The following is a 14754-nucleotide window of genomic DNA, read 5'->3' on the forward strand; positions in this document are numbered from 1 at the left end:
CAGCCTTCAGATGGACAATTTCTATCACACTTCTTTTCATTCATGCTTCTGCTGTATGCAGTCTGCTATTAAGTCTATCTAACAAATTCATTTTGGATATTATATTTTTTCTAGTTCTAGAATTTCCATTTCATTCTTTTATATTTTCTTATTTCTCTGCTGTAATTTTTTTGTATTTTAACCATTTTGTCCATCTTTTCCTCTGACTTTATATTATAATTAATCAGAGGTCTGCTTCCATTTACTATTTTACTTCCATTTCCTGCTTCTTAAAATGCAATTTAATTTTGGTCGAATGCTGTACATTGTGTTTAAAAGTACAGTGTTGACTAAAGTGGCTAATTTTCAAAATTACAGATTCACATGCACTTGTTAAATAAATAGCCAATGTTTACCTGCAGGAAAGGCTTGCCCTTCTATCAGGAAGTAAGGGTGAGGTGTTGGTCTTTTTTGTTTAATCAGGGGTTGGATCAGTACTGGGTTGCCACTCTAGTTAGGTTTTTTTTTGAGATGGAGTTTTGCTCTTGTCACCCAGGCTGGAGTGCAGTGGCGTGATCTCGGCTCACCGCAACCTCCGCCTCCTGGGTTCAGGCAGTTCTCCTGCCTCAGCTTCCCTAGTAGCTGGGATTACAGGCACGCGCCACCTTGCCCAGCTAATTTTTTGTATTTTTAGTAGAGACGGGGTTTCACCATGTTGACCAGGATGGTCTCGATCTCTTGACCTCGTGATCCACCCGCCTCGGCCTCCCAAAGTGCTGGGATTACAGGCTTGAGCCACCGCGCCCGGCCTCTAGTTAGTTTTAGTTCAGCAGCTGCTGCAGTGTCTTGAGATCAGGATCAGCAGGATCAGGCCCCTCCCTCCACCAAGTCTTTGGGACCTAAGCACTGAGAGTACAGAGCTTTTTCCCTGTTTTCCAGCCCCTCCCGCACTTCTACATCACTGCTTCCACCGTAGGTCATTGGAGACAATCGGTGGGTGAAGGCACTAGCTCTATATCGGGCACTCTTCCAGATTTCAGTCCTCCACGCCAGCCTAAACGTGGTTGCTTTTCTTTTCTAGAAAAGTTTATCTGCCCATAGAGTCTTACTTCTTCATGTCTCCCATGCTGCAGGTATGAGTCAGCACTTAAGGGCTCGTCTCATTCTGGAATGTATTTTATTTAGACTTCCTGAATTTATAATTTTTTGATACCTTCAAACAAAAGGATGATGCCTGGGTTGTGGTTTATTCCATTCTGTCACTCTTACAGCTCAAGTGTGTTCTTTCTTGACCACCACCACCTTAGCTGGAAGTGGAACTGTCTTTTATTACACTAAGGTTTACTGTTATTATTTTACTATTTATTTTGAGATGGAGTTTTGCCTGCTCTGTGGCCCAGGAGGGAGCGCAGTTGTGCATTCTCAGCTCACTGCAGCCTCTGCCCTTGGGGCTCAAGCAATCCTCCTGCCTCAGTCTCCCGAGTAATTGGGACTACAGGTCCCACCATCACACCTGGCTGATTTTTGTATTCTTAGTAGAGATGGGGTTTTGCCAGGTTGTCCAGGTTGCTCTCAGACTCCTGACCTAAGGTGATCCTCCCACCTCGCTTCCCCAAGTGCTGGGATTACAGGTGTGAGCCACTGTGCCCAGCCTTATATATATATATTTTAGAGACAGTCTCACTTTGTCAGGCAGAAATGCACCCAGGACAGAGTACAATGGAGTGATCATGGCTCACTGCCGCCTCGACATCCTGGGCTCACGCAATCCTTCCACTTCAACCTCTCGAGAGCTGGGACCACAAGCATGCACCATCACGCCTGCTAACTTTTGTAGGAACAGGGTCTTACTATCTTGTCCAGGTTGGTCTCAAATTCCTAGGCTCAAGCAATCCTCTTCCTGTCTCGGCCTCCCGAAGTGCTAGGATTACAGGCACGAGCCACTATGCTTAGTCAGTTTATTGTGAAAAATATCATTTATACCGTAGAATATATGTATCTGACAGCTAATTATAAAACAGATCAATAAATCAACATTTGATGATTAGCACTCAGGTTAAGAAATAGAACATCAGCCAGGCACTGTGGCTCACACCTGTAATCTGAGCACTTTGGGAGGCAGAGGCAGAGGCAGGCAGATTGCTTGAGGTCAGGAGTTTGAGACCAGCCTGGCCAATATGGTGAAACCCTATCACTACTAAAAATACAAAAATTAGCCAGGCATAGTTGTGGACGCTTGTAGCCTACTCGGAAGGCTGAGGCGGGAGAGTTACTTGAACCTGGGAGGCGGAGGTTGCAGTGAGCCAAGATCACCCCACTGCACTCCAGACTGGGTGACAGAGCAAGACTTTGTCAAAGAAGAAAAGAAAAGAAGAGAAAGAAAGAGGAAGGAAGGAAGGAAGGAAGAAAGGGAAAGAAGAAAAAGAAACGAGAACATTGCTAGAACTAGAACCTTAGAAGCTTGCTGTGCTCCTCTTCCACTGTATCCTCATCTTCTCCTCTGCCAATATAATTTCTATCTCGATTTTTATATTATAATTTCCCTGGAGTTCTTTATGGTTTTGCCAGCTGTGTATACATTCCTTTAAATACATTGTTTCATTTTGCCCTTTCTGAACTTCATAATATATGGAATTATACTACATGTGTTGTGACCTGCTGCTTTAGCTCAATGTCATGTTTATGAATTCATCCATGTTAATGTGCCTAGCTGTTAATTTTCATTGCACCATGGTATTCTATCACATGATTATATGACAATTTATCCATTTGCTATGGCCTGACCGGGTCTCCGCAAATTCACGTTAGAAACTTAATCCCCAATGTGACAGTGTTGAGAGATGGGCCTAACAGAAGCTGTTTAGGTCATGAGGGCTCTTATGTATTAATACCACAATAAAAGTGCTTTCAGGAGTGAGTTCACCATTTTCTGCTTTTGAGCCATGTGAGGACATAGCATTCCAGGGATGCTGCTGAAGATTCCACAATATGCGGAACAATCCCTCATGAAAAGAATCAGCCAACCCAGAATAAGCAGGGTTTTAATCTGGTTGGAAGAGGAATCCAGCTTTTCCTGTGATGAGTGGAGCTACTTTCCATGTTCGTCTCCATGCCTGCTGTGGGGGCTCTGTCATTTCAAGTTCCTTTCTCTCAGCCCCCCATGCACCCTCCGCAGCTAGTAGCTCACTTTCGCTAATGAGCAAGTCTTTACTTTAGCCTGGGGACAAATTCTGCTGCTGCTCCAGTGTCAGGGATGGAGGGAAGGGGCTTGAGACCTGTACCCTGCTGTCCTAGAGTCAGCCGTGTACTCTTAGCAGCACTTCATGAGGGTTTCTGTTTTCCCATATCCCCACCAACTCTTCACAGAAACCACCTTTAAATCTGTTGCCAATCTGATGGGTGCAAACTGGCATCTCAGTGTCAGTTTAATTTGTGTTTTCTTAATTAATGATGATTTTGTTTTGTTTTGTTTTGTTTGAGATGAAGTTTTTCTCTTTTTGCCCAGGCTGGAGTGCAATGGCACAATCTTGGCTCGCTTCAACCTCCACCTCCCGAGTTCAAACGATTTTCCTTACTCAGCCTTCCTAGTAGCTGGGATTACAGGTGCCCACCGCCATGCCCAGAAAATTTTGTATTTTTAGGGGAGACAGGATTTCACCATGTTGGCCAGGCTGATCTTGAACTCCTGACCTCAGGTGACCCACCCGCCTTGGCCTCCCAAAGTGCTAGGATTACAGGCATGCACCACCGCTCCTGGCCAGTTAATAATGATTTTGAACAGCTCTTTGTAACTCTGGTTTCTTCCTCTGTGAATTGGCAGTGCACATCCTTTCCCGTTTTTCTGTCTTTCTCTTATTGATTTGCAGGACTTTATTGTAAACTTTGGATGTCAGGTTTCGACAGTTCTCTGCGTTGCAGCTATCTTTGTCTCTCATTTGTCTGTCTCATTTCTCTATCTCTCATTTGTCTGTCTCATTTCTCTATATCTCATTTGTCTGTCTCATTTCTCTACCTCTCAGTTGTCTGTCTCATTTCTCTACCTCTCAGTTGTCTGTCTCATTTCTCTATATCTCATTTGTCTGTCTCATTTCTCTATCTCTCAGTTGTCTGTCTCATTTCTCTACCTCTCAGTTGTCTGTCTCATTTCTCTGTCTCTCAGTTGTCTGTCTCATTTCTCTGTCTCTCATTTCTCTGTCTCATTTCTCTACCTCTCAGTTGTCTGTCTCATTTCTCTATCTCTCAGTTGTCTGTCTCATTTCTCTATCTCTCATTTGTCTGTCTCATTTCTCTATCTCTCAGTTGTCTGTCTCATTTCTCTGTCTCTCATTTGTCTGTCTCATTTCTCTACCTCTCAGTTGTCTGTCTCATTTCTCTATCTCTCATTTGTCTGTCTCATTTCTCTATCTCTCAGTTGTCTGTCTCATTTCTCTGTCTCTCATTTGTCTGTCTCATTTCTCTACCTCTCAGTTGTCTGTCTCATTTCTCTGTCTCTCATTTGTCTGTCTCATTTCTCTGTCTCTCAGTTGTCTGTCTCATTTCTCTACCTCTCAGTTGTCTGTCTCATTTCTCTGTCTCTCATTTGTCTGTCTCATTTCTCTACCTCTCAGTTGTCTGTCTCATTTCTCTGTCTCTCATTTGTCTGTCTCATTTCTCTATCTCTCAGTTGTCTGTCTCATTTCTCTACCTCTCAGTTGTCTGTCTCATTTATCTGTCTCTCATTTGTCTGTCTCATTTCTCTGTCTCTCAGTTGTCTGTCTCATTTCTCTACCTCTCAGTTGTCTGTCTCATTTCTCTGTCTCTCATTTATCTGTCTCATTTCTCTACCTCTCAGTTGTCTGTCTCATTTCTCTACCTCTCAGTTGTCTGTCTCATTTCTCTACCTCTCAGTTGTCTGTCTCATTTCTCTACCTCTCAGTTGTCTGTCTCATTTCTCTACCTCTCAGTTGTCTGTCTCATTTCTCTATCTCTCATTTGTCTGTCTCATTTCTCTATCTCTCAGTTGTCTGTCTCATTTCTCTACCTCTCAGTTGTCTGTCTCATTTCTCTACCTCTCAGTTGTCTGTCTCATTTCTCTACCTCTCATTTGTCTGTCTCATTTCTCTACCTCTCAGTTGTCTGTCTCATTTCTCTATCTCTCAGTTGTCTGTCTCATTTCTCTACCTCTCATTTGTCTGTCTCATTTCTCTACCTCTCAGTTGTCTGCTGCTTATTTATAGTGTCAGCAGTTTAACAGGATTTAGATTGAATTCATCAATTTTTCATCTTATATTTTATGCTTTTGAGGTATTACTTAAGAGATTTCCTCCCTGCTCCAGGATCATAGAAGTACGGTTTTATGTTTTCTCCTGTTAATGTTATAATTTTACCTTCCACATTGAGGACTTTAATCCATCTGGAGTCTTGTGAATGGTATAACTTGGGATCCAATTGCATTTTTTTCCACATGTTGATCCAGTTTTCCAAAAACTGTCTACCAAGTGGCCTCTTTTACCCCTTCACTTATAGTGCCCCCTTTATCATTTATCCAGTTCCTGTATGTACAGGGGTCTTTCTCTGCACTCCCTTTCGTTTTTTTTTTTTTGGACAGGAGGTCTCACTCTGTTGCCCAGGCTGGAGTGCAGCAGTGCGTTCTCAGCTCACTGCCACCTCCATCTCCTGGGCTCAAGTGATCCTCCCACCTCAGCATCCTGAGTAGCTGGGACTACAGACACATACTACCCTGCCTGGCTAATTTTTAAATAATTTTTAAACAGAGTCTCGCCATGTTGCCCAGGCTGGTCTCAAACTCCTGGTCTCAAGCATTCTGCCTGCCTTGGCCTCCCAAAGTGCTGGGATTACAGGCGTGAGCCATGGCACCCAACCTGCCCTCCCTTTTCTATTGTGTGGGTTCATTGGTCTTGTTCTTGGGGCAGAAAAACTGTTATATTATTGTGGTTTTGTAGTATGCTTATATTAGTCGGCAAGGGCTACCATGAGATCATGCCACAGAATGGGTGGCTGAGACATAAGGTCTGAGATCAAGGCGTCAGCAGGGTTGATTTCTTCCTAGGCCTCTTCCCTTAGCTTGTCGACAGCACTTTCCTCCTGTGTCTGCACATGGTCTTCTCCTGTGTGCCCCTGTGTCCTCCTTTTCTCTTCTCATGAGGACATCAGTCATACTGGATTAGGGCCTGTCCTGATGACTTTATTTTTACCTTAATTACCTTTCTAAGGAGGTAATATCTGTCTTTGTCTTTATCTTCAAATACACTCACGTTCTGAGATACTGGGGTTTAGGACTACAACATATAAATTTAAGGTAGACAGAGTTCAGCCCATAATAATGTTTTACTATTTAGCATAGCAATTATCCCCTCCTTGCTTTTCTTTTTAAAATATTGTCTGAGCTGTTTAAAGATCCTCATTTTTCCATAAATATTTTATAAGAAATTGGTCCAGTTCCTTAAAAGAGTCCAGTTAGAATTTATATTTAGGTCGAATAGGATTTATACATTAGTTGGAAAAGTGGACATGTTTATAATGTCAGTTCATATTCACTCAAGACCCTGGAATAGCTTTTAATTTATTTATTCTCTTTTTGTCCTTTAACAACAGCTGGCACTTTTTCTTCAGAGAGACTTTTGAACTGTTTTTTAAGGTATGCCCTTACATGTAAGGCTACCTTGCATTTCTGGGTGCCATCATGAATGACAATTTATTTTCTGTCACATTTGCAAGTTGGTTATTATTAGAAATGTCTTGGATTATTATAAGTTGATTTTGTATCTGGCAACCTTATTAAACTCTTGTTAGTCTTATTAGTTTGCTTACTGTTTATTTTTTCCAAGTAGATGGACTATTGTCTGCAAATGACAGTTTTCTTTTTTTTTCTTTCAATACTTAAACATTTCAGTTGTTTTTGTTGTCTTAGGGCATTGATTGGTAGATCTAATACTGTGTTAAATAGTGACTGGATACTGTGAATCTCTGTTTTGTTCCTAGTTATATTAGCTATCTATTGCCATGTAACAAATTATCTCAAAATTTAGCAGCTTAAAACAATAATAAATGTTTACTCTCTTATACAGTTTCTTTGGGTCAAGAATTTGGGATCAGCCTAGGGTGATTCTGATTGAGGATATCTCCTGAGTTTGCAGTCAAAATGTCATCTGGAGCTGCAGACATTTGAAGGCTTGACCGAGGCTGGAGGATCTGCCTCCAGGCTGGCTCACTCACGTGGCTTTTGGCAGGAAGCCTCAGTCCCCTGCCATGTAGACCTCTCCCTAAGCCTGCTTTAGCGTCTTCAGGATGTGGCACTTGCTTCCCGCAGAGTGAGTGATCCAAGAGAGAGTGACCTGTGTCAGAGCGAGGTGGAAGCCTCAATGTCTTTTATCTTCTAGTCTTAGACTTCATACTCCATCATTTACACAGGGTTCTATTGGGTATACAGATCAGCCCTATTGGATGTGAGCGGGGACTACATGAAGCTGTGAGTATCAGGAGGGAGGGATTATGTGAAGGCCATTTTGGAGTCTGGTTGGCACAACAGTCTGAAGAAAGTGCTTCTAAATCTCTGTTAAGAATGATGTTTGTTATAAATTGTGGATATGTGGCTTTTATCATTTAAGTAAGTTCCCTTCTGTTCCTGTTTTGTTGAGATGTTTAAAACAAAAAAATTATTAAAGGCAGTTAAGGGGGTTGGAAGAGCAACCTCATGAGCAAATGAGCATGACAGGCCTGCACACACAGAGCCAGCTCTGGATCTCTCCCATAGTCCTGAGTGATAAGCAGGGGGCATTGGCCCCTCACAAGCCCTCTGTAGCTGAAGAACTCCATAGAAGCAGCCTTTTCTGCCTTGGGAGAATTGGCTAGCTATTTCACTTTTTCTCTTTTCCCTTTCAGTGTCCAAGACAAAGATTTTGGCCACAGGAGGAGCATCTCACAATAGAGACATCTTACAGGTAAGCGTTTGTAGTGGGCCCTACACCATGGCCTCTCCCATGTCTGTTGCATCTAAGAGCCAGAGATTCGATGGAAAAGACAGCCTCCATTCCCACTCCTGCAGGAAAAGTGAGCTCTTAGCTCATACTCTCCAGGAAGCAGCTCTGTTGCCTTACAGCTCACACTGTGAGTGGGGTCTGTCTCACATGCAGGTGAGTTCTACTGCCATGTACAATCCACTTTCTGATACCAGCACTGGCCTCTGGAGTCACATGGAAAGTGCCTGCTCTTCCTCATGGCAGACCTTCTCACATCTAATGCCAGTGTTCTTGACTTCCTCAAGGCCTCTGCCTTCCAATTTAACTGTCACCAATTCTCCAGCCAGTCCTCTTGTAACATGGTTGTCAGACTGTCACTGTCCTTCTGGTCCTTCATTATGCCAGAAACATGAGTGAAAGTAGAATCAACCTGCAGATGTCCGACACTCAGACTGTCACCTTGTGGGGCTGTCAGATCCTATTATGGGACATTGTGCATTTCTGGGTGTAGCCTGAGGCTGCCTTAACTGTTAGAGTTACTGTATTAGCTGTTCACTTGTGATTACCTGTCTTAGGTAAGACTTTCAAGAAATAGAGCCTGCAGTGGGAATTCTTCTATAAGCAGCTTGTTGAGAGAGGAGGACTCCCAGGGGAAGGAAGTGAGGGACTCAGGGCAGAGCAAAGGAAGAAGGATAAGTGAGACTATGGCCTTGCCCGGAGTCTGCTTCAGCTCCCTCCCGGGGGGAGATGCTGCTCTGGCACATGAATCACACCACAGAGCTGGTTTTACCTTGGGACAAGGGGCCAACGGGTGAGTGGTGGCCTGTGCTCAGCCAAGGTCAGTTCTCTTGAGGAGGTAGTGTTGCAAGCCATTAGTAGCCAGCACTCAGCAGCTGGGGTGGGGCACACAGTGGTCCAGTGAGGGGGATCTAGGTAGGTATCAGTGGCACCTACTACACTATCTCTGGTCAACTAAGACCTCCCCCTGGTTTTTTCCATGTGAACTCCTCTTAGTACAGGTCCTCCATTTGAAATGTATGCAATTTATTTTTGAACCTAAATGGGAGACTTCACCATTATCCCCATGAAACATGACCTTGTTAGTTTGCGTTTGTTTGGGCTTGTTAATATTAGTCTAATACCCAACTGTCTCCAGCCCTAGGTCAGTGCCATTTGCTCAGCATAGTTTCTAAATCTTCTGCCTTGTCTTTGGTGAAATGGCTAAAAAGCACAGAGACAGCCTGGGGAGCTGTGGCCCAGGTCATCTGACTCTATTTAATCACCTTGGTAGCATGACCAAGCGTACTCCCCTTAAGGCAGTCAAGGTGGACTGGAAGGGGTCAGAAGATATATGAGGGAGAGAGCCTGGAAAATACATCCCACAATGCCTGTGTTCCCTCTGAGGAACAGGCTCACCACAGTAGAGCCTCTGTATCCTTTCCAGGTGCTTGCAGATGTGTTTGGTGCCCCGGTGTATGTTATAGACACTGCCAACTCGGCCTGCCTGGGTTCTGCATACCGAGCTTTTCATGGTAGGTCGATGGAGGGGGACAGCTGTCTCCAGAAGTGGCCAGGGCATGGGGTGGGCTGAGGAGGGGAAAGGGGAGACTGCTGAGGTGTTCCAAATCTTTGGGTACATTGGAGTCTTGGGGACTTCAGCTTCATTGTTCTAGTTCCCAGCAGGTGAGAACCAACCCGTACCCTCTGTTCCTTCATTCTCTGCTTAAAATGGAGAAAAAGAGGCTGGGTCCTAACTGAATGACGTCTGCTCAGAGTCACGGTCAGCACAGGAGCACGGGAAAAGAACTCAGGGCATGGTTGAGGGCATGTGGGCATGGGTCTGGATAGCTAGAGGGCAGGAGAGGTGGACAAAGTCCAGATCCGTCTTTTCATCAAGGACAGAAGTTGAGACAAACAGGAAGACTTCAGGCCCAAACAGTCCAGGACCCTGGACAGCTCCGTGGAGCCCTGATAGAGGCCTCACTGTAACTCTGGATATTAAGGGAAGCTCCCTGCTCTAGGCAAGTTCTGGCAGGAGCAGCACATACCGCCAAGGGCATTTGTCCTTCAAGTTGGATCAATTTGCCCTGTCTCCTGCCTGCTTAGGGAGCTGCTGTAGCAGCCCAGGTGGTTGTATTATTTTCATGTTCACTCTTAACTTTTAACATACCTATGTAAGCTTCTATTTCTCTGTCAACATTGAGAATTAATCAGGGAACATATCCTTCTCTTAATAATTAACCTCTTACTCTTTTATTCTCTCCCCATCCCACCTCCTTACCCCACCTCCTGCCACATCCTGTATCAAGATCACTTGGGAATTTATTTTCAGATTCTTGTATTAAGTACATTTAACATCATATTGGCTTTTATTTGCACTTACCTGTGAGTCTGCCTTCCTCCCTCTCTCTTTCCCTCCCTCTCTCCTTCCCTCCCTACGTCTCTCTCTCTTTCTTTCTTTCTTTCTTTTTCTTCTTCTTTTTAAACTTCCTGACATTTCTTTCTCCTTTATTTCTATGCTGAGGTTTTTGTATTATTATTATTTTTTTGAGACAGGGTGTCTGTTGTCCAAGCTGAAGTGCAGTGGTGCAGTCGTGGCTCACTGCAGCCTCGACCCCCTCAGCTCCAGTGATCCTCCCACCTCCACCTCAGTCTCCTGGATAGCTGGGACTACAGGCACACATCACCATGCCTGGCTAATTTTTGTAGAGATAGGGTTTCACCATGTTGCCTAGGCCAAACTCAAACTTCTGGGCTCAAGCGATCCACTCACCTCAGCCTCCCAAAGTGCTACGATTACTGTGCCTGGGCTGTACGCTAGTTTTCCTGGAATATACAACCTAAATAAATATTTTTAAGAGAATTCAATAGGTGATTATTTTGAGGCCTGAAATGCCCAACAAGATCTTTGTTTCACTCTCCCAAAGACCGGCTGGGTAAAAGACTCTATGTTGTAAATACTTTTCCTGAGAGCTTTGAGGATACTCTTCCCTAATCTTCTGGCCTTCAGTGTTGCTGATGTGAAGTCTTCGGCCTGCTTCATAATCCTTTTGAAGAAGTTGGGAAGGAGTTACCCGTTAGGGACTTCACTGCTGTGCTGCACTGTTTTGTTTTGTTCTTTTCCCCTTTCCGTGCTTGCCAAAGGATTCCTGGGTCACTATCCTTCTCTGCCCTCCAAAACCAAAGCCTGAGTCAAATCCTAGCTCACCAGTCCCCACCAAGAGGGATACTAGCTACTTCATTTGGAGATCCCTTCTCCCCAGCTAGTTCTGGGCATGACTATCTTGTGTAGCCAGTCTGCAAGTATGAGTGGAGATGGGACCAGCGTCTTTTGATTAGTTTCTCTGCTGTCCACACCACCACCATCCCAGTCCCTCTTCATTCTGCTCTGAGCTGGCATTTGGTTGGGAAAACTGGTTCTCACTTCTTCACGCCGGGTGGTGCTGTGTTTCTCTGTCAATCTGATGCTATTACTTATCTTGCCTAGAAATTGCTCATTGTTTCTTGCTCACCAATGGCAACCCTCTCCCTGCCACTCATTTGCTTGGTGAGTAATTACTGAGTGCCTTCTATATGCCAGATGGTGTGCTAGGCACCCTGGTTATAGCACTGACCCAGAGAGACACAATGTCTGGCCTCATGGACTCTACAGCTCAGCAAAGGAGGGATCTTAAACCAAGAACCACTGAAATATACACAAGTTGGGAAAAGTGCTCTGGGGAAAAGCAGATGCTGCTGAGGGCTAGGGAGGGCCGGCCTCCCGCGCAGGTGATGGTCCTAGGTGCAACTTAGCTGAGGAGACGGGAGAGCATCCGTGCAGCCATCACTAGAATCCAGTTTAGCACAGCTTGCCACCCAGGGAGAGTGTCCATGCAGCCATCACTAGAATCCAGTTTAGCACAGCTTGCCACCCAGAGAGAGCGTCCGTGCAGCCAACACTAGAATCCAGGTTAGCACAGCTTGCCACCCAGGGAGAGCGTCCATGCAGCCATCACTAGAATCCAGTTTAGCACAGCTTGCCACCCAGAGAGAGCGTCCGTGCAGCCATCACTAGAATCCAGTTTAGCACAGCTTGCCACCCAGGGAGAGCGTCCGTGCAGCCATCACTAGAATCCAGTTTAGCACAGCTTGCCACCCAGGGAGAGCGTCCTTGCAGCCATCACTAGAATCCAGTTTAGCACAGCTTGCCACCCAGGGAGAGCGTCCGTGCAGCCATCACTAGAATCCAGTTTAGCACAGCTTGCCACCCAGGGAGAGTGTCTGCAGCCATCACTAGAATCCAGTTTAGCACAGCTTGCCACCCCAGTGAGAGCATCCCTGCTGTTACGGTCAACATCTTCGTTTGCAACATGTGCTAATGTGAAGCGACTTTTCCCTTCTAGGTCTTGCAGGTGGAACAGATGTGCCCTTTTCAGAGGTTGTGAAGTTAGCTCCAAATCCCAGACTAGCTGCTACCCCAAGCCCGGGAGCTTCTCAGGTGAGAGACCATCAGCATTTGTAGCATTTGCATTATGAAAGCCGGCTACGGTTTTTTTCCCGTTACCAAAAAGCTCACCTACATTGAATTTGATGTGTTCAACTAAAGGAGAAATTCTGCTTTATTGAAATTATCAAGAAAATGGAGCAAAAGAGCCAGGTTGTCAGCTGTGAGTCACAGATACTGCTGATTTTATAGCCAGGGTCAGATGGATTGCTGGGCATTTTTTTGTTTTGAGGTGAAGTTTCACACGTCACCCAGGCTGGAGTGCAGTGGCGTGATCTTGGTTCACTGCAACCTCTGCCTCCTGGATTCAAGCACTTCTCCTGCCTCAGCCTCCCGAGTAGCTGGGGTCACAGGCAGGCGCCACCACAGCCAGCTTTGTATTTTTAGTAGAGATAGGTTTCTCCAAGTTGGTCAAGCTGGTCTCAAACTCCTGACCTCAGATGAGCTACTGAGAGGGTGTTTGAGGTTATACTTGTATCCAACGGTAAAGGGTTCCATGAGCTGTCAGTGATTCGGCTGCGGGCAGGTCAGGGAGAGTGACGGGCACGTACAGCTCAGAGGATTTCACTCCATACTCTACCTGGGGCAGACGCTGCTGTGCTGCCCTAAGACTTTCCCCAGTTATCTTCCTCCCTGCTGGCTTTCTTCTAGATAGACTGAAAGAGCCAGACCCTACCCTAGCCTTGGCCTCCCCCAAAGTGCTGGGATTACAGGCATGAGCCATGGCACCTGGCCCTGCTGGGCACATTTTTATTGCTTCATATGCCTCACGGTGGGCTCTTCCATGTCACTGGGCTATAAAAGCTACTGAAAGAATCTGTCACTGAAGCTCAAGACAAGCACTTCAGTACTCACATCTCAAGTCTGGATCCAATAGAGCTGTGCCGTCACCCAGGCCAGGAAGTCCCTGTGAAGGCAGACCTCACTTGTTGCAGGTTGGGTCAGAAAGCAGAGTGTGAGATGGCAACTAAGATGCATAAGGTTTATGGGAATGGGGGAATCCCACTCCCTCTTGGAATCTTCAACTATAGAAAGGAAAGGGAGCAGGCAGGATTGGACGGAGGGAGAAGGGGAGCGGCAGTGCAGTATCTGGAGCCTAAGCTAATCCCACGGAAGCTCCGAGATGACCTTTAGGGTTTTACCCATTTGGGCGAAGGGGCTGGGCCTTTATGCCCCATGTCAATCAGTCATGGCATGTGGGCCACCCCAGGCTAGGGTGAGGCAGCTCTTTATAGCTAAAGCGGTCTCCAAAGGGGGCTGTCAGCTGAGGGCTGTCTGCCAACAGCACTCCCAGCAGTTGGGAGAATAAGTTCTTCGTTCCCAAGGTGAATCTGGATGGCACACACAGCACCCACGACACCACTGTGCCTGTTTGCAGGAGGTTCTTGCAGCCCAGCAGCAGGGGTGGGTGGATCTTGTAAGGGCTTTGAAGGTTCTGAGATTTACCTAACTTGCAAGCTAAGAAATGAGCCTGCCATAGTTTCCTAGGCAGGTAGAAAGCACAGTACTCTTGGATCAGAGACAAAAGGCTTTCTTGCTCATAGTACATCAGGAAGCAGGAGCTTCATGCTCATCAGTTTCCCTTGGCCCCCAAATTCCACACGGTGTTGCAAAGTGGGCCCAGGTGGTTACTCCGCACGTAATAGTCTGTGATAAACCAAATGATCCCGAGCATAGAAAACTCTCAACCTTTTAAAGGAACTGCAAGCAAACCTGCCCAAACTTTGCCTCCAAAGGGGACATTTTCCTTATTTTTCCTGTCAGCAAACAAATTTTCCCTCTACCCTGGAGAGAGACAGTATCTCTGTGTCTCTGTGCTTTACAGACACCCTTGAAGAGATAGTATGAAACAACAGCTGTCACAGACATGTAGAAACACCATGGAGAGCTGCCTCCCGGCACATCCTGGAAGCAGGAGACCAGACAGACCACACACACAGGTGTGCCCGAGCATCTGTAATTTTTCTGTGTCAGAGGCCATGTTTCTCTTATGTTTGAGAGGCCGCCTGATACACTGGAAAGATTCTATGTTGAGACAAAGGCCATTTATGTTCTGATTCTTATTCTGCTTCTACTTCACCATGTGAGCTTAGGCAGTGCTCCTTGGCTCCAGACCTCTGTTTATTTATATGTGAAGTGGGTACAGCATCTGTCCTGCCTCCTTTTAACCTGCTAACTGTGAGGCCTAAAAGGAATCCTTGACCAGAATGGCTTTAGAGTGTAACGGGAAATCTGGAGGTAGAACTGGTTCGGTGGTTCCACAGAAGGGCCCCAGTCATGTTCCCTGCGATTCCTCAGGCCAGCAGTGGGCAGTGGGAACATAATGTGAGTCAC

At 45.7% G+C, this 14754-nt stretch overlaps 1 protein-coding gene across 10 annotated transcripts in view; it reads left to right on the forward strand.

Moving 5' to 3' along the window:
• The window catches only part of XYLB (xylulokinase), a 75536-nt gene that overhangs the window by 34656 nt on the left and 26126 nt on the right, over window positions 1-14754 (forward strand). For 7 of the 10 annotated variants that reach the window (XR_013528756.1, XR_004736092.3, XR_013528757.1 and 4 more), the window contains exons 16-18: window positions 7861-7919; window positions 9382-9469; window positions 12320-12414. Coding sequence is in view for 4 of the 10 variants with exons in the window: in XM_078354657.1 (XP_078210783.1) it covers window positions 7861-7919; window positions 9382-9469; window positions 12320-12414 (242 nt within the window). In the remaining 6 variants the exon portion in view is untranslated. Of the gene's footprint in view, window positions 1-7860; window positions 7920-8023; window positions 8167-9381; window positions 9470-12319; window positions 12415-14754 lie in introns of those variants that run through there. The other 3 variants (XR_013528758.1, XR_008477554.2, XM_017965955.4) reach the window with 2 other exon arrangements.

The sequence above is a fragment of the Callithrix jacchus genome, chromosome 17, assembly GCF_049354715.1.
Source record: "Callithrix jacchus isolate 240 chromosome 17, calJac240_pri, whole genome shotgun sequence".
Classification (NCBI taxonomy): Eukaryota; Metazoa; Chordata; class Mammalia; order Primates; family Cebidae; genus Callithrix; species Callithrix jacchus.